We start from the raw sequence: 18,086 nt of genomic DNA on the forward strand, positions 1-18,086 counted from the left end.
CCACTGCAAAGGACCACATTCTTGGCATGTTGATAAAAGAATTTCATTGCTCTGCCATTCTCCCCAGGACCAACATGAAGCAATTCCACATGCTCTGGTGCAACTGCCTGGATGCTGAAGTTACTGCCAACAGATGATTGAAAGCATCTAGCTACATTTGAGATGTAATGTGCTAAGAGACATGCATTACATGTAGCCAGAGAGTGTGTCTGGAAGGAAACCAGACCCCAGATATGCAATAACGTATTTAATGCAGCCACATAGCAGGGACACAGCAGATACATAGAGATGTTGACAGTGCCATGGAGTGCATTAGGCTACACCTCTGTGCTCAGCTTTCTGAGTTTCTGTAGCACATCTCCATTCACGTTTGCCCTACTCTGGTCACAAATAGGTAACTGATCAAAAGTTCACTTTCCCAGATTTAGAAGAGCAGGCAAGAGACTGTCGGAAGAAGCAAAGTGAGGGCTGAAGCCAGTTTTAAAGCTACATTCTTCAGCCTTTCAGAACTGAACACAGGAATCTTCTTAAGGGCACACCCAATAGCACATTCCCCATCCCTCCATTTCCTTGGATGTTGTTATGCTTCTTTGCATTTGCTGCTGCCCTTGCTGTTCATTCTCAAATGAAAGCTCATGTATGTCTATATGGGACTAATGTGTAATGCATGATTAATTCAAAACCAAACTACAAACCTCACACAGAACTAAGAAAAGCAGAGCACCCCATCATGCATTCAATGACAGGCTGAAATGGGCGAGTTTTATTTTAAGACTGCAAGGAAGAATTTTCTGTCTCTCTAAGAGCTCATTTCACATTTAGAGCTAGAATTTGAGCAAGTTGATTTGTTTCACTATAAACAGACTGTTTTCAGGCACATCAAAGCCTCAAAGTTAAAGAAAAACTGACTCAGTGAAGTAAGGAGAATTCTATCTGTCCCCACGGATGTTTTTCCAGATTCCTCCAACATAACTCTTCCATTGTTAAAACCATTTCTGCAATGGTAAAATAGAAATATACATATTATCTATCATCTACTTATCTTTCAAGACACTAGATCAGTAATTCCAAAAGGAAAACACCTAACTATGCTCTGCTGCAACACCAGTTCCAAAGGCAGCGGTAAAAGTGATCTTACAATAGGAATAGTTAAACAAGCAAGTCTGTACACACAGACACCAAGTAGTGGGTTCTTCTTGATAGCTCTGGCATTCTTTCCAAGTACAAGCTAGCTTTAGAGCCTTATTGAGCCAAGAGGCAATGGAGCAAAACTCAGATCTGTATAAACTCCACATCTTATAGAGGCTCCGTTCCCTTGTATGGCAGTGCCCATTGAAGATTAAGGCCACATTCCTCATACAAAGCCTAATATTATGTGCAGTAAGACAAAGCTAACACATGACTAACACAGCATGGTACTAGGCAGCAAATAGGAGAGCCTAGGGCAAGAGAAATACTTTCATCACATTAATCGCTTTCTATGGAGATGACCTTGCCACAGAGAACAACGATAATAAGATAAGAAAATATATTCCTTGTGAAGCACACACAGAAATACAGTGTCAACCTTAATGCTATTTCAGGCCTATTGTGAGTAAGTACAGCACAGGCTTGTTGTGAAAATAAGGGCATACACAACCAGGCTGATCAGAAGAGGCACAGCACACTACAGGGTCAGTAAATGCTCTTTGAGGCCAGTTCTCTCAACTCCCAGTGCCAAGAACCTTTACAGTGAACAGATGCCCCTGCCAGCCCCAAAAGCCTTCCTGGATGAGGCACATTCCAAGAGATGTTCCCCAGCTGCAGTCCCACATACTGAGGAGCACCAAAGGAATGAATGCCTTACTATGCTCCCCACAAACCCCAACAATAGGGAGGTCAGAGGCAACATCAGACCAATTTTGATGTTAACAGGCTTTGTGTCATGTTAAAAGAGTCCATTTGCTTCAGGTCCAATAACTCATTTCTATTTTAGGGTGCTTGGCCACACAGGCTACATTAGAATCAGCATCTACAAACTAATATAGCAGCTAATGTAAATCAACACAGCTTTCATTCTATGCAGATGTACCTCCAGATATTAGCAGCTCCCCATCACATTTCTCACTGTATTCTTGTAGTTTGGCTTCTACCCGTTTCCCAAGTCAAAAAGGAATCTTTAGATTTCCCTTCCTCGTCTCGTTCCACTGAGAAGGTAAGATCAAGCTAATTTATCAGTAAGTGCTTGGTTAGAGAGTGTCTCAAACATGAACTGCCATGAGAGCTATGTTCTTTATGTAACCAGATAAAAGATCATAGGAGATAGATTAAAGTAATAGGCACTAGGTCCACATGCACAGGTGCTTTGTAATAAGATGATACTGATCAAAATAATCATATGGACTCAGGACAGATCTGCTGTCCTCATAAAGGATGTTCTGGAATAATAATAATTGTCTTTGCCTAAGAGGGAGAGACTATTATCAACAGGTGGCTGGAGTGGGCCCAGTCACTTTCTATGCATGACTTAGACTGTGCTTAGACCATCCTCAACAGCTTGATGGGCTGGGCCCAGTTACTTTATATGCATGACATGTACAGATACTCACTAAACAGAATAACAACATGTATTAGATACCATTACAGGAGTTAAATAGCAGTCTGCAAGGACAAAAGGAAGAATGATGAAGAATATATGCAGGAGTGAGAGGAGGTTTTAAAAATTCCTGAACATGAGAGTGATTCATAGGATCACTGCAAAAACCTCATGCAGGAATGAAACCATAAAGCCTGTGAAAGGCCCAACACTGACAGAGATGACCCATCTCTGCATTCCTTTCCTAAGAGGTAATGCTGCAAGTGTCTTGGCAGTCAGCATTCCTTTGGCCCTCCCAAAATCCAGTCAAACAACTAACATAACTCACATGCTCCACTTGCTAAAATCTAGATTCAGCTACTCAACCCTTCAGGCAAGTATTTACTGCCCAAAGATAGCTGGAGAGAGGGAGTCATACACAAACAGATTCAGACGTTAGAACTGTACCCCTAACTAGGAGGCATAGTGTAAAGCACCATATATCAAAAATATACAAAAAATATAAAAAAGCAGCAGCATAAGAGAATTGCAGAACAGAGGAAGGGACCTCTGGAGATCACCTAGTCCAGCTTCCCTGCTTAAAGCAGGGCCACCTACAGTAGGTTGCTTCAGACCTTGTCTAGTTGAGTTTTGAATGCCTCTAAAGACAGAAGCTCCATAACCTAAGGCAAAGAGCAGACAATGTGAGAAGATGTTAAACACTCACATTGTGCTTGTATTTACTTTTGTATGTACTGTGGTTCAGTCTTTAGTTTTTATGGAGTGTTCTGTAGCAATACAAATACACTAGAGGTTGGAGCTAAACAATGCCACAGCTGGATTTGTTCCAAGTGACTCAAATGGGCTCTTAAAATATTTCTGTGATTACTGAAGGATCTTACAACAAGACTTCATTGTAACCAGTGGGGGAGGGGGGAAACGTTTTAAAACACCCTTACTCCCCAAACACGGCTCTAATTTAGCCAGCTAAGTGCATGCAGTCTCATTTCTCAGGGATTAGTTTGGATATTTTGGCTTCAGCCCACCTTTACATAGCTTCCTGAATTGGATTCAGAGCAGAGAACATAGGCTGTATTCAATAAAAACAAAACAAAACACTAATTACCTCTAAAAGAATAAACTTACAGAAATGGTTGCCTTATATTTCACCTATTGTCTCCAAGTCAAATGTAGGTGAAATTAAGCCACTGAGAAAGCTGCAGGTGGGAGCTAGCAGATGTTATAATCAAACCCTCAAATTGCACCCAAGAGCCACAAGAGCCTACCACACACAGGCACACTCCTATCAGTGATGCTCCCAATGGCATATCCCAAACACCCAAACATCCATCCCAGCCTGAAACTATTGGCAGGTGAATCTCTCACCTTCAGCACAAAAAGTGCAATCTTAGCCAGCTTTCCCATGGAATGACCCCTCTCTTTCATGGCTCATCATCGAGGCACCCAGCATGCCCACCTCAGATAAACACCACTTGATAAGCACCCAGCCATTAACATGGAAATCTGCTGTAGGATCACCATCAGCCCTCCACCACTGGCAAACTTATCTATCTTGTGAAGATAAACTTTCAGCAGATGTTGGCTAGCAAAGGTAGTCCCAAGGGAGCCAGACAGCTCTGCTACCTGGACATGGCTCATCCCAGGGCTGAACAACATTCCTCCCCACTCTCTGTGCTTTAGATAAAGTAGCCTGGGACAAGGCTTATGGTTTTCTCTTTAAGCCAATTATGCCTGTAGCTGTATGCCTGGCATTGCTCCAATATTAATATAGTGAATACAGGAATTACTATGTAACATTTATAAATAAACTCCCACAAGACAAAACATGGCATGTGTGCCCACCTGAAAGCAACAGTTACCCATGGGAATCACTAACATTTTAAGAAAAATTACAGGCTTGTAACAATTAGTAGTTTGAAATGTCAACTGAGCCTCCTAACGTTTGTTATTTTACTCCAAGCCTTCACTTTTGTAGGCTTTTTTAACTAAACTCCTTCATGAACAGAAAGAGGGGAAACTTCAGAATGGTTATGTAACGTACTCTGCTCTCCAACTGCTGTGATTTCACAATCAGCAATAGTAACAAAACCAAACCAAAGCCCTGTGGGCTTACAGAGGAACATTTGAGCAAAGACAAGTCAGGAGGCTGGAGTTGGCTGAGATCTATCGAATCCAACAACTGCAGTTTCTCCTTCCTGTGTGGAGTGGGGAGCTCAGACAGGCCGACCTCTCTCCCACCCAGCTGTCCAGCCTGTCTGCTTTAGATTACCCCCAGCCTCACAGTCCATAGCACCCTTTGAGAAAAAAAACACTACAGAAAAGATTTGTCACCTTTCCCATGCTTTGTTCCCTTTAATCTTCTCAACACAAAGACATTTTAAGACCAAACTGAATTAACAAAAAGATGCATATTATATTAGGAGATTGAATTCAGCAACTGTAATAAGAAGGGATCCGATCATCTCATTTTCACTCTTGTTACTCCTCCCCTCATCTTAACTGGCAGCTGTTCAGATCTACATAAGAGAATGATTTACACATTCTTTCATTATATATAAAAAAGTGAATTATAGAATGGTAGGGTTGGAAGGGACCTCGAGAGATCATCTAGTCCAACCCCCCTGCAGATGCAGCAGATTGAAGGTCTTTTCTTCTTGTGCTTAGCTATTGTATGCAAAAAAGAAAGACTTGAGCTTTTTCAGTCTTCTCATAATGAGACTGCCAGACATGCATATGTACATACAGAAAGGAATAAAAATACAAGTAGCTATCTCCTGTTCTGAGATATTCAGTACACATCTATGCTTTATTAACATCCAATATAAGACAGAAATCTACATTCTGCTATTTGTGTGTCACTGGGAAACTTGTGTTTACAATTAGCTTTCATGTGCTCAAAGAGACTCCTCAATGCAGTTCACCAAGGTCACATTAAATTAGCCAAGTCCATCCATTCAGTACTTAATTGCCTGTACTGTAGTGCAAATGTTAGAGAAAACACAAATCTCATGGACTGTATTTAAGGGAGTTTTAAGAGTTGCTTCAGGGCATTGAGTTTTACTTGAAAACCAAGTTTTAGAACTTCAGAATGTATTTCCATTCTCATCAAGGGTAACAAGAAGTAGGAATTCAAAGCCTTAACAGAATTAAAGAAGAAACCGATGCTAATTTAAGATTAAATTCCATCACCAAAACATAAAATCTAAAATATCTTTCCTGCAATTTACTTTCTCACGAATTTGATGAAGGAAACATCCTCAATAGCCTCATTGACATAGTAAGAAAATTTGTGCTGCTGTAAACTAAGGATGCAAGATGATGGTTTAAAAACTAAGTTTGTCAGTTCAAAAATCAAACGAGCTATTCCAGTTCCATGAGGTTTTGGGCTGTTTCTGAAAGGAGAGATTTCAACATCCTTCCACTGGTATAAGTTTATTTAAAACAGCTGTGCTCACAGAACAGCCATTCCCATTTCCTGATTGTAAAACATTCCCAACCAATTTAAAATAAAGGAGGGAGAAAAACAAGACCAAAATCTGGTGCTGCAACTGCAGAACAAAATCCAAGTGTTTATGAGGGTGTCTCACTGAAGTTCCACACTGCAGCATGTCTGGTCTCCCACCTAACACCAAGGCACAGCTCCAAGGAAATGCTAACACATCATTTTCCTGTTGTGGGGGAGGAAAGGTCATTGCAGCCCTGGTCATTACCTTTCAGAGTCTGTTTGCATTCCCACTAAATCTCCTCGTTTGTAAGTAATTAGAGCACAACACAGACTACACTTTTCTGCAGTTTTTAGAAAAGCTGCAACAAAAGCTCTTTGACTGCACAAACCTTAACTCCCACTAAACTCAATGCAGATACAGAGTTAAGGGCAGGATTTTGAGCATGCATTTGTTTGTCTTAGGGGCTTAGCACTGCAAACATCTGTACAAAGTCAGATGCTCAGTTAACACTTCAGGAGTTCAAATGCAAAGTCATCTCATGAGTACCACAGGTCTTAAATTATTTGACATTCAAAATGCAACCACTGGAGTCATAGAATTTGTCCTCTTCAGGAGAGGGGGAGGGAAAACGCAGGGGCAAGTTCAGATACTTTGTAGCCTCTGTGAAAGCACAAAAGGAACAAGTCAACTTAACTCTGAATTCCTCTTGCCTCTATCCTCACTCCAAAAAATTGCAAGCGTGATTTTTTGTTAAAGGCACAATTCCTAGTATCTTGACGTTTAAGACTGGCAACACTGCCCACAAACAAGTGGTGCACAAAGCCAAGATTTCATCTATGAAAAGCTGTATCTGAGGCTAGAGAGGCAGCTTTCTCACATTCATCTCCCTTGAACAGGTTTGCTGCATGAGTGAGGGCACAGAGCTCAGCACATCCTATGTGAGCTCAGCACATCACAGAAAAGAGGCCTGAATATTTTCATAAGCCCTTCTTGCCTCAATTATTTTTTCTGGCAAGATTGTTGTAACTCACCTGTGAGACAAAGCCATAGTGGACTGGTCTCTGTTCCACTGGAGTCCCAGAGGATCTCATCGTGAATAATAGATGTTAGAGGGGTCTTACCAATTTGGAAAAGTAAATGACAATTTTGCCCTATGTCAGCTCTACGTAACCTTTGCAATTGACACGAAGGGACAGTGAGTGTCTTCCTGCTCCCCTGAAATGAGTATGATCACAAAAATGCCAGGAGGAAAAGGCTACTATATCCTAACAAGCAGCCTGCAAAGAAATCAAAATTATGTTTGCCAAAACCAATGACACAAAATCAGAGAGGTTTGGATTTAAAGTAAAATTCTTATTAAAGATGCACAACCATGTCCAGTGTAATCCCTGAAACTGCCATCTCTGGTACCTATCTTCTCCTTCCCATCAGGAAAGAAAGGCCTCCACAAACCAGACTAAACCTGCCACAGCAAGGGCAATTCCCAATTTAACACAATGTTCTGGTTTTCATGCACTTAAAGTTAACTCATTTACACTATTTAAATGCAGATTTCATGTAGCTATACAGTAGCTAAAGATCCCACTTTCACACTAGGCTTACTTGTTATGTACACATAAGACAGATTTTTACATGACAGAATCTCATTCATCTCGAAAACCAACTAGCCATTCAAATTTTAAAACAACCATCCATATTGTTCTGAAAGACTAGAAAGCTGGCTGGTGGGATTTATTTAAGATCACAAAGCTTATCATTCCATTGTAATTGGGAGAAAAGGAAAACAGCCTATTTTTCTAGAGGACAAGGCCGGGACAAAGCCTTCTTAAGGGTACTAACGCTTCACAGAGTGCACAAAGGTTTGCATTTTCTCATAGTTTGTCACACTAAATATGTTGCAGTCTTCGAAATGCAAATTAAATTCTACTCTAAAACCCTCTGCCTACCATCACAGCTGTGCAATGTGAAAGAATAGCCCAGTATGGATGACTGACAGGATGAGAACCATTACCAAATGTGTAAAATGGACTTTTGCAATGAGAAACATCAGGAGATTGAAGCCACGGAAGTTTAAGGGAAAAAAACCCACAACACATGGAAGAACAGGTATTTGATAAAGGGGAAAATTATACCTCTTCTTACAGGTCAAACCTCACTGTTATTGGCATTACAGTTGTTAAATTATGTATGTGTATATAAAGAGGACAGAAGAAAACGTGAGATGGAAATTTATAGATAGATCCCCATTCCCTCACTTCCAGAGAAATTATTTATGTGAAAAATGATTCCCTGATCTTAAGAGCCAAGAATATTTGATTTTAATCACTTCTTGGTTAAAAACAAACCTTCACAAAAAGCATCACCATAGAGAGGCCAAGTGAAATTGCTTGCACAGCTGTTGAACACAGTGAACTAAGATATGAGTCAGACTGAAGCCTTTATTCACATAGATACAAGTCTCAGAGAGCTACTGGATTAAACTGTTCCAGAGAAGAGTTTAAATCAAGACCACTGCTGAATGATTCCAGCTAAATCAGAGAGGAAATTTTATTTAGAGAAGTATGTTTTGGCAAAATAATCTTTCTTCTTTTGATAGTATGTATCAAAGCTGAGGGCACACTACATGACACTGCTTTTTTCTACTCATTGCCTCTTGGGGACAGTCACATTCATCCTGCAACAGCTGATTCCCTTTTCAAAGGCTGAATGTCCCCTCCAAATGACATCAGAGAAAATCACAAAATAATTATACACTGACTGCCTGAAAATCCATTCTCTCTGTTGCCTTCCTAAGGTCATACTGTTGAAAAGTTTCATTCACAGCTCCTGGCAGGAAACCCACTGCTGAGCTCTACCACAAGCTAGAGGGCTGGGGGTGGACTACAGACTTGTCACGATATTCAGCCACAATCAAATCTTTCCCTGCAAACAGACACAGCCTTGTGTGCAGGAAGTGCAAGAAAACCCCTTCTACTGTAGACTCAGCTGCTCATGCAACAGAACTAACTCCAAACCAACACAATCTGTTGATCATTTGAAAACAGAATTCTGACCTTGGAAAGCAGCTAAAATCAGATGTAACAAACTGCGGAGGAAGTAAGGAAACCTGTTCGGTTCTAGCAGGTTAGACAGCAGTTCAAACACCTCTTTTAGTTTGTAGCAATACTGAAGAAATAAGATTATTCATCCATCAGACCAATACACTCCTCTGCCTTGGCAGAGCTAATCTGCAGGACCAGTTCTGTTCAGCACCAAGACAGGACATGCAGAGAGGGCTCCTGATGAATTCACCACAAAACTGCCTCGCTGCCTACAGCACAGCACAGTGCTCAGCACCACCACACCTTGGCAGCAATTAAGGGTGAAAGCAAAAGATCTAAGGAGACAAAGGACTGAAGGATACCATGAAGGCCAGGTCATACAGCAGCCACCAGACACACCACTCATTTCTGCTAGAGCTGTGAAGGTCTTAACAGGGCATGGCCACTCCCTAATCCACATAGCCACAGGACTGCAGAGAAGCCATATCCATGCCCACACCATTCTTTAACTATGTTTAGGCCAAACATTCCCAATTAGGCCCACGGATCTCAGAGCCAAGCAGGTTTTTTGTGCTGAAGACTCTCTAGTCACTACACAAGTCCCAGCTTCCAGAGCTTCAGTAGCAAACCCATCTGTTTCGAGGGTGGGACAGGCCACAGCTTTTAGCTGACTCTTCAAGTCCATCCCATCTACCCCCTCTGAAGAGATGCCAGTCTGTGGGGTGAGCCTGACATATATTAGCAGGATGAAGAGGCAGACACCACTGCCTCGTGTGTATTACAGCTAGAGTAGGGAAAACAGCTGGGGAGAGAGGAGGGGAAGGAAAGCAGAAGGTGGAAAGAAGAAGAGAGTAGAAGAATGTGAAAACGAGAAAAAAGTCACAGTTCTGCAGCTATTACACTTAAAACCTCAGATGTTCTCCAACATGGAGGCTCCTGCTTTTGGATGGCAAAGTTTATTTATGTTGCTTCCCTCTGCTAAGCTTTTGCAGATCATATTTCAAACCCACATTATATTCCTCTGTTGCTGGGTTACTAGATCCGAACAAACAATTCTCTGCAGTCTGCCAAAAAGCAGTGAAAGAAAGCAAATGAATGCCTAGCGGATGCATCACCCTCTGGAAGTCATCTTACGGCCCCATGCTGCTACAGATTAGTCACAATCTCACATACAGTAGAGTGAAAGAGGAAATGGTGAATCCATTAACTCCAGGGCAGCACACAGACCTGAGAACTGCTATTCCCCTCCACTTACCCCCTCCTAGGGAAAGCAGGCAATTTTCCAAATCATTAGAATTTTCTTTCAGATTAGAAGAAAAATGGTCCTCAATCCTAAGGGATCAATTGGGTATTAACATCCCTGCAACTAGCAAGTTTGTTGCAGCAGCTGTTGAAACAGGGAGCAAGAACTGCGATTTGTGACAAGTCCACAGCAGGTATCAGCATAGCTGAGCCACACCAAAACCCCCACATGACAAAACATTGATGACTGCCCTTTGAGACTTTCAGTTTCCAGACAGGACATCTGCATGTCAGGGGCTGTACAAACTTCTGCTCCTGGGATGCAGGAACACAGAGCAGTTGCCTGCATAGCAGTGCCCATCAGAAAACTTTCAGGTTCACTCAAGCCCTCAGCAATCCCCCTCTGAAGAAACCTTCCCCTGTAGTACCTGCAGAGAGGCTGCCGGAGTGCAGCAGTTGGTCTGTTGTTTCTCCTGCCAAGGTCCCCTGCAGCTGACCCTGTCACTGTGCTGCCTCCATCCTACATGCAGAGCCTTGACTCTCAAGTGTCCTCAGGAGGGATTGTGCACTGAATGATGCCAAATGTGAGTCTCTAATAGGAACAGTTTATTTGGGTGAAGACAAAAAGCATTGCAAGAGATACTACATCCCAGATAGCCACTAGCCTGACATTAAAGCTGTTGCTACTGCAGTAGGCCCAAGGCTGGGAATTGCCAGCAGCCAGGCAGGATGGATCCAGGATGCTGCACTGGCTCCAGATGGTGCTGCTCAGGCAGTGGCTGCACCGGTAGGCTCAGCAGAAAGACTCACTTAGAAGGCTCCTCTCACCACATACCAGCTGCTGCTGTGGGCAAGGTGGGACCTGCATGACCACGTACCAAGTCAGGGAACTGATCAAATTTGAAAACAAAAAGAAATTTGCTAATGAAAAAAGAACTGAGAGGAAAATTTGGCTCAGTTCCACAGGGCAGCTCACTGCATCCCCACCACCAAGCCAGTAAACAGGCAGTGCTGCCACATTTCCGGGGGAAGGATACATAGTAAATGCACCATTGCTCTCACACTTGTGTGTCATGAAACCTTGGGTTTATTCTAATGTAGAAAATTAGAAACAAATTATCTAATGTTTGCTGGAGGGTCAGGGACAGCTCTCATTCTGGGCCAAGGCACAGGACAAGCACCACAAAACAAAAACAAAGCAGCATGTTTCACAAAGACTCAGCTCTAAACTGAGACTGCAGCAAATCAGGGAAAACCACTACTCCAGAAACATGGGGTTTTAGAAATAATTTAGTGCCACCTGAAGGTCCTTACTATTCTCCCAAATACTGATGGATGTTCTATTGCATAAAGTACAGTAAATTTTATCAGAAGAAGTCCAAAATGAACATTTCCGTGTGAACTTGACAAATTATCTGAAATCATCACTTTAAGAATACTATTTCTGATTTTTAAGAAAGGCAGTTCAGGCAACACTGCCAAAGAAAATTAAGTTAGCAGTATGAAGCCTTACAGGTTACTATTTCTAGTACAGCAGGAAAAGCTGGAATGTTTAACTTCCCAGACTTTCTTTTTTCCAAAATAAGAACATACCAGATAAGCAGCTTTTCCAAAACACAGCACTAAGTGTCTGTACCACTGCAGACGTCACGTTAAAATTACAGGTGGCTTTGTCTTCACATAAAGAAAATAGGATTTATCAAAACATAAGAAGCTGACTTTACACAGGAATACTTTGCTTACCCCAACTTTTCAGTCTGACTTTACCCATGAGACAGCACTGCTCTTATTACACTTTGAGTGTGACAGGTGTTGGGGTCCAAGTAGCTGCATAAGATGGGTTCAGAAAAGTCTATTTTCCATCAGTATATGTGAAACTGGTATCAGTTCATCATCACCACTCTACTTACTCTAAATTTACATGTGTATAACCAGAATTAAATTTTGCCTAAGCTGGCCTAATTAAAAAACCCCCAAACATTTCCTTTGTCTTATGCACTAAATCCTTGGGTTGGAACAGGGATAGACAGTTCAAAGTCATTTCAAGTGTCATTAAGGTCCTTCCCTTTCAGAAAGAATCAATATAAACAGCTGAATATTTGTTAAGAGGAGGCTGCAGAGATGTACCTGAGGCCTTTGAACATAATTATTTACCATGATTAAATGGAAAGACCTGGTCAATCCAGCACTGAACTACAAGGAGGATTTAATCCCAGCCTGCCACTGGCTTCTTAGGTGACTTTAGCCCACCCATTTCTTCCCTCTTTACCCTTCCATTCCTACACACAAAACAAGCACAGCAGTACAGCAGCACAGTTGGTAAAATGCTTTGGAAGGAGATAAATTGAGTGAGGAAAATCACTGTTCCTTCAGTAACCATCTTATACTGGTGCCTATAAGGCATCCAGCATTGTAGAAGGTACACAGGAAAGGGAACCATTTCTCCACTTTTGAAGGTGCACAGTAAAACATTAAGCAAGTCTGGATGAGGTATCACATATCCAATTAATTGTTACATATTGAAGTGAATTCATCAAAGCAGGACTTCTGTCAGTGATCACAGACACTGCATGTACCTGAGCACTACGTTCAAATAGAGAGCACAAATATTACAGTCTGGATGTATCAGCTCTGTTGCACAGTACAATTCACTTTAGCTTGATGGGAAATGAAATAGCAAGGTGTTCTTTGAACGTTTCTTTCAAAGACAGCTTCCCAGTGTACCCAGGAATCCTCTACAGGGAATTAAGGTCACATCATAAAGTCAATATGCAATCCTTCAAGGCATAAACCAGAGTCAAAGAAATTAAGGGTCATGTACAGACCATTGCTACACTTTCCTAGAAGCTTTCTTTCCCCCCTCCCCTCTCCCTTAAAAACCATGTACATCACGTGAACTGTGATGTACTGACACACTCTTTTCAGCTTTAAGGACAGACACTATCTAATGTCACAAATTTACATTATTATAGCAATAAATAATTCATAACACCCACGTTTTCCAAGGGATTTAAACACAAGTCTACCATCACCAATACAATATAACCACGTAATCAGAAAGGAGCTTTGGACAGCAGCCAGTTTCATAACTGAGATAACAGATAGTTATAAGCCTAACTGACAACTCAAAAGCAGATAACTCCTTTTCCAAGCTAACCTTCCACACCACATTACCCTACAAATCATCAGGAATGCCAGTAACCAAATCCCCAGACAATCACTTTTATGAGCTGGAGCACACAAAGAGCTGATCCTGGGTGTCTTCCCCCAAGTGCAGAGATCCTGGCTCAGGCAGGTAGGCAACCCTGCAATTTATGCAATTAGCACTATCACAGATAAAGGCTCACAGGATGACTTACTAGCTGAACAGAGCCTACAAAAACAGTCCTTTATTACTTAATCTCCTAGAGGGATAAAAACAACAGTAATAATTGTATGCATACAATGTGAGATAGTACTTCACTACAAGAAAGCCAGAATCTTATTTCTCTGAACTAGGGAAAACTGTGTTATTTGTCTATAACGTTTAATAACAGTTTGAAATCAATTCCCTCTTACAAAAGCAAAGGTGGGATGCAAGATAACGAGTAAGTTTACCTGGAGGAAACAGTTTCTATTTAAGTTTAGTTCTCTCAAATGAAAGTGATAGAAGAAATGCAGCACAAATTACCATAAAAGACACAAGATGAAGTCAACACATAAGTAGGGAAAAGGACAAACTCAGGAAAGAGTTGACAATTAATCAAGGAGCCTGACTAAGGAGAGGTTGGTGTGGAACCTCAGAGCAAGGACAGGATAGCTCCTCATTTGCTCCAGGAGGGGCTGAACTGCAAATACAGGGTGTACATTGACATCTTTACAAACTGGGGTACAGCTCTGAGGATGCCATTTGCTCTTTACCAAACTACAAAATTCTCACACAGTTGGGGATGAAGCAAGGTAGGTAGAACCTGGCCAGAAAGCTATGGAAGATGTGATGACTGTGGCAGAAGAGCCAATCCTTGCAACAAACTATTCCCACGCTCAGAGTCTATTTACCTGTGGTATGAAAAAGGCCATGATAGGAGGTGCTTCATAACATTAAACAAATCAAAATATATCCAAATCTACAACACCCAGAAGGAAACTTTGCTGTGGGCCTGCATAGCACTCAGCATAATATGGATTTGTGCTACTGAGGTCTCCAGAGAAGAACAAAACAAGATCTACAGGGACTAGAATTGCCGTGCTTTAAGAAGCTGTGTGAAGTCACAGTAAAGGAGACACAGAAGGCTCTCCTATTCAAGTCAGACATGCCCCCACCAGTCCCTTGCCTTCCCCAGGAACAACCTCAGGAAACCCAAGGTGGAGTCCCTTTAGGCTGCAGCTTGACATGTGGCAAGTCTTGTATGCAACACTCTTCTACCTGTGCCTGGGAAAAGCAAGGAGTTGCATAAACAGTAAAGATCAGCTCCTCTGAGAACATGCTTCACATATCTACTAGACCAGGTTTGCAAGATCTCATACAGACCAGATTCCTCCACAGCATCAGAAGAAATCTAGAGGAGCAATTTTTTTTCCCCTGTGGAGGCTAACTAGTCCTGAAGCTGTTCCCAGAATTGTTTGCCTTCCAGGTTTTGACTTAATTACAACGGGACATGCACACACAAAGCAAATTCTCCAGAATGTTAAAAGCAAAAAGGAGTGAATCATCATCACTGGTCCTGCCATTTTCATTTTCTAAAAATCTTTTACAAGCTTCTGAAGTGTTGCAGCCATAAAAGAATTAAGAGAAGTTATCTTCAAGCCTTTTTTTTTCATCTGAAAGCCAAAACGTGTAATGCCCCAGTGACTAAAGTCACTGTATGTGACTGAGCCAACCTGGCTTCCGTTCCCACAGCAAAAAGTTGGTCCCTTCACCTCTACATGCCATGTTTCCCATCCCACCTACCAACCTAACGGGTTTACCGGCTTTTCTTTCCCTTTTGCACAACTCTTTCACCATCTTCTTTTCCATATAGCACCTCTGCTACTGTGTGCTGCTGTAACTGTGCTGGTCTGAAGTAGCTTTAGTTATAGCGGTACATCACTTCAGCTGACATATTTACTTAACCAGTTTATGGACATGTAATTCAAAGTAATTAATCTCCTTTGCTTATCCTTGTTTAACATAATAAAACCAGAATCTTCTGTCTTGTTTACAAAACCAAGAGATACACAGGATGCAGGAAGTGAGGGCCTTCACAGACTGAGGTGAATTTCTACCAGTGCATTTACTTTCTCTTTGAAAGACCATATTTTGATGTTACTTCCAACCTGACTCCAACTAACGGAGCTAAACCAAAGAACTGCTGGATATAGTTGACACTGGTCAAATAAACCCACATACATTCACTTCTTAAGCTGTATCAGGTCTTTTGCCATCAAGTCAAGGCCTAAATCAGTTGAACAGCAGCACAGGGTTTTCCTCCATGTTAATAGTCACCAAAATAACCAAGGGAGATAGGCAGACAAACGAGTTCCCATGGGACATACTACATAGTAGACTGGCAGTGGATCAGCTATGCCCCATAAGGAGAGCTAACCATGTGTCTACATATTCTGGCACCTCAGTGCCGCTCCGTGCGTGGGCTCTTCCCAAGGCTTATCCTGACTTCTAGACCCGGAGAAGATCTCACACGAGAAAAAATCGTTTTCCAGTCGACCTAAGGAAACTGAACCTCTTCTGACAAACCATATTTCACCGTACAGATTAGATATGAAGTTTCTTTTTAAAAATACCGATTGAAGAAAAGGCGAACGTCAGGGAACTGCACCAAAACAAAGCCGCGTGAACTGAGCGTTTCCGCGGTGGTCCGCATCAATGAAGCCATCAGCACCAGGGCGAGATATCTCCCTCCGTACTACGGCATCCAACAGCTGGTCTCGGGCCCCTCGAAACGCGGCCGCCCGCCTCTGCCCGCTCGGGCCCCGCCGGGCGGCGTGAGCGCGGCCAGACCGCGGCGCGGGCCCGGGGGCGGCCCCTCCTCGCCGCAGCCCCGAGGCCGGCCTGCTGCCAGAGCCTGCGGCAAACGGGGACGCGAACAGAACGGAAAGCGCCTCCTCGCTTCCCTCCCGCAGCCCTTGGCACTGGGAACGGGGCAGCGGCAGAAAGGCTGGTTTGGGTTTTTCCTTCTCGCCAGGGCCGACAGGCAGCGTTCCCCGAGAGCTGTCACTTGGGGAAGGAAGGGCTTACCCGCGCAGCCTGCAGAAAGGCTGAGGCCTCCAACGTCTGCCGGGGCAGAAGGCGGGGGTCTGACCCTCCGGCCGCCCCACAGCAGCCCCGGGCCTCTCGGCCCACCACCCCCGGGTCCCACCTGCCCCCAGCCGCCCTTCCCGCCTCGCCCGCAGCCGCCGGGGCTCGGGCTCGGGCCTGGGCCGCCCTGCAGGGCGGGCACCTGCCGCCGGGCCCCCCGGCGCCGCCCTCGCCCTCACCTCCTTCAGCTGCTCCATCTCGGTGCGGATGGTCTCGTACTCCAGCTCCAGCTCTTCGTACTGCTGCTTCAGCTGCTGCTTCTCCTCCAGCACGGCCAGCCCATACTCCGCCGCCTGGATCTTCTCCCGGGTGGTCTCGCCCAGCTCCTGGAAGAGCCGCTTGATCTCGCTCCGCAGCCACTCGGGCTCCGACTCCATCACCAGCCTGGCGTATTCCTCCTCTTCCATGGCCAGCGACATGTCGGCGGCGGCGGGGGCGGCAGCCGGCGAAGGCGTGCGGGCGAGAAAGCGAACGCGCCGCCTCTAGCAGCGCGGCGGGGCGCGGGCGGCCTCGGCAGGGCCGGCCGGGGCTGCCATCAACGCCGGGCGCCCGCTGCGCTGCGCCGCGGATACCTCACGCCGCCGCCGCCGCCAAACTCGCCCAGAGCGCCGACCGCAGTGAAATCATTCAAAAGGAACGGCCGTCCCGGCGCCGCGCGGCACCCTGGGGCCGGGAGTTCGTCACTGCCGCCGCCCCGCGCCCAGCGCCGCCCGACGGACTACAACTCCCAGCATGCACCGCGAGGGGCGGCGGCGGCAGGGCCGGAGGAGAGCGGCCCCTGGCGGGGCCAGCGGGCAGCGCCGGCCGTCGGAAAGGGCCGAGAGCGGGCGGCGGTGGCCCCTAAAGCAGCCCCGGCGCAGCAGCGGGTCCCCGGGCTACCGCCGTGCCAACCGGGCTGCCAGCGCGGCTGGAAGGGCAGAGGCATCGGAAGCAGGTGGATAAAAGGGTCGGCAGGGGAGATGTAGCGGCAGCCACGCGTGGGGCAGTCACGATGTGGCAGGATGGTTCCCTCTGGCCAGAGCGGAGGGTGCTGCAGGCCGCACGGCATGCAAGGAACAAAAGGTTACGGTGTAGAAGTCCCCGTGTCAGCTGCAGCCCGCGGCGGGCCCGGACAGCTTCTGCTCTCTCAGGCTGGGTCTGGGAGGAATTTCTTTGCTGACAGGGCTGTGGGGCATTGGAAGGGGCTGCCCAGGGAGGTGCTGGAGTCACCGTCCCTGGAGGGGTTTCAGAGACGAGTGGATGCTGCACTGAGGGAAATGGTCTAGTGGTTGATAGGGCTGGGACAGAGGCTGCACTGCATGAGCTTAAAGGTTTCTTCCAGCTGAAACGATTCTATGATTCTTCCACTGTCTCCCATTACCAGTGCAGTTCCTGCTTCAAGTGGTTCTGCATCCATTGGCAGGGAGCAAAACCCACAATCCCCAGCGTCATCCTGAGGATAAGCACATCCATGGGACAGGGTGCTCATGTACCACTGGCCTGCCTGGTAGCAGGAGGGAAACGTCACA

The 18,086-nt window shown here is 44.7% G+C and overlaps 1 protein-coding gene across 3 annotated transcripts in view; it reads right to left on the reverse strand.

The window, feature by feature from the left end:
- The window catches only part of BICD2 (BICD cargo adaptor 2), an 85,449-nt gene extending 68,251 nt beyond the window's left edge, over positions 1-17,198 (reverse strand). The window contains exon 1 of one of the 3 annotated variants that reach the window (XM_062008094.1): positions 16,758-17,197. In XM_062008094.1, coding sequence (XP_061864078.1) covers positions 16,758-16,997 — 240 coding nt within the window. In that variant the 5' untranslated portion in view covers positions 16,998-17,197. Of the gene's footprint in view, positions 1-16,757 lie in introns of all 3 variants that reach the window. The other 2 variants (XM_062008092.1, XM_062008091.1) reach the window with 2 other exon arrangements.
- Positions 17,199-18,086: the final 888 nt, after the last annotated feature.

Source organism: Colius striatus, chromosome 15, assembly GCF_028858725.1.
Source record: "Colius striatus isolate bColStr4 chromosome 15, bColStr4.1.hap1, whole genome shotgun sequence".
Classification (NCBI taxonomy): Eukaryota; Metazoa; Chordata; class Aves; order Coliiformes; family Coliidae; genus Colius; species Colius striatus.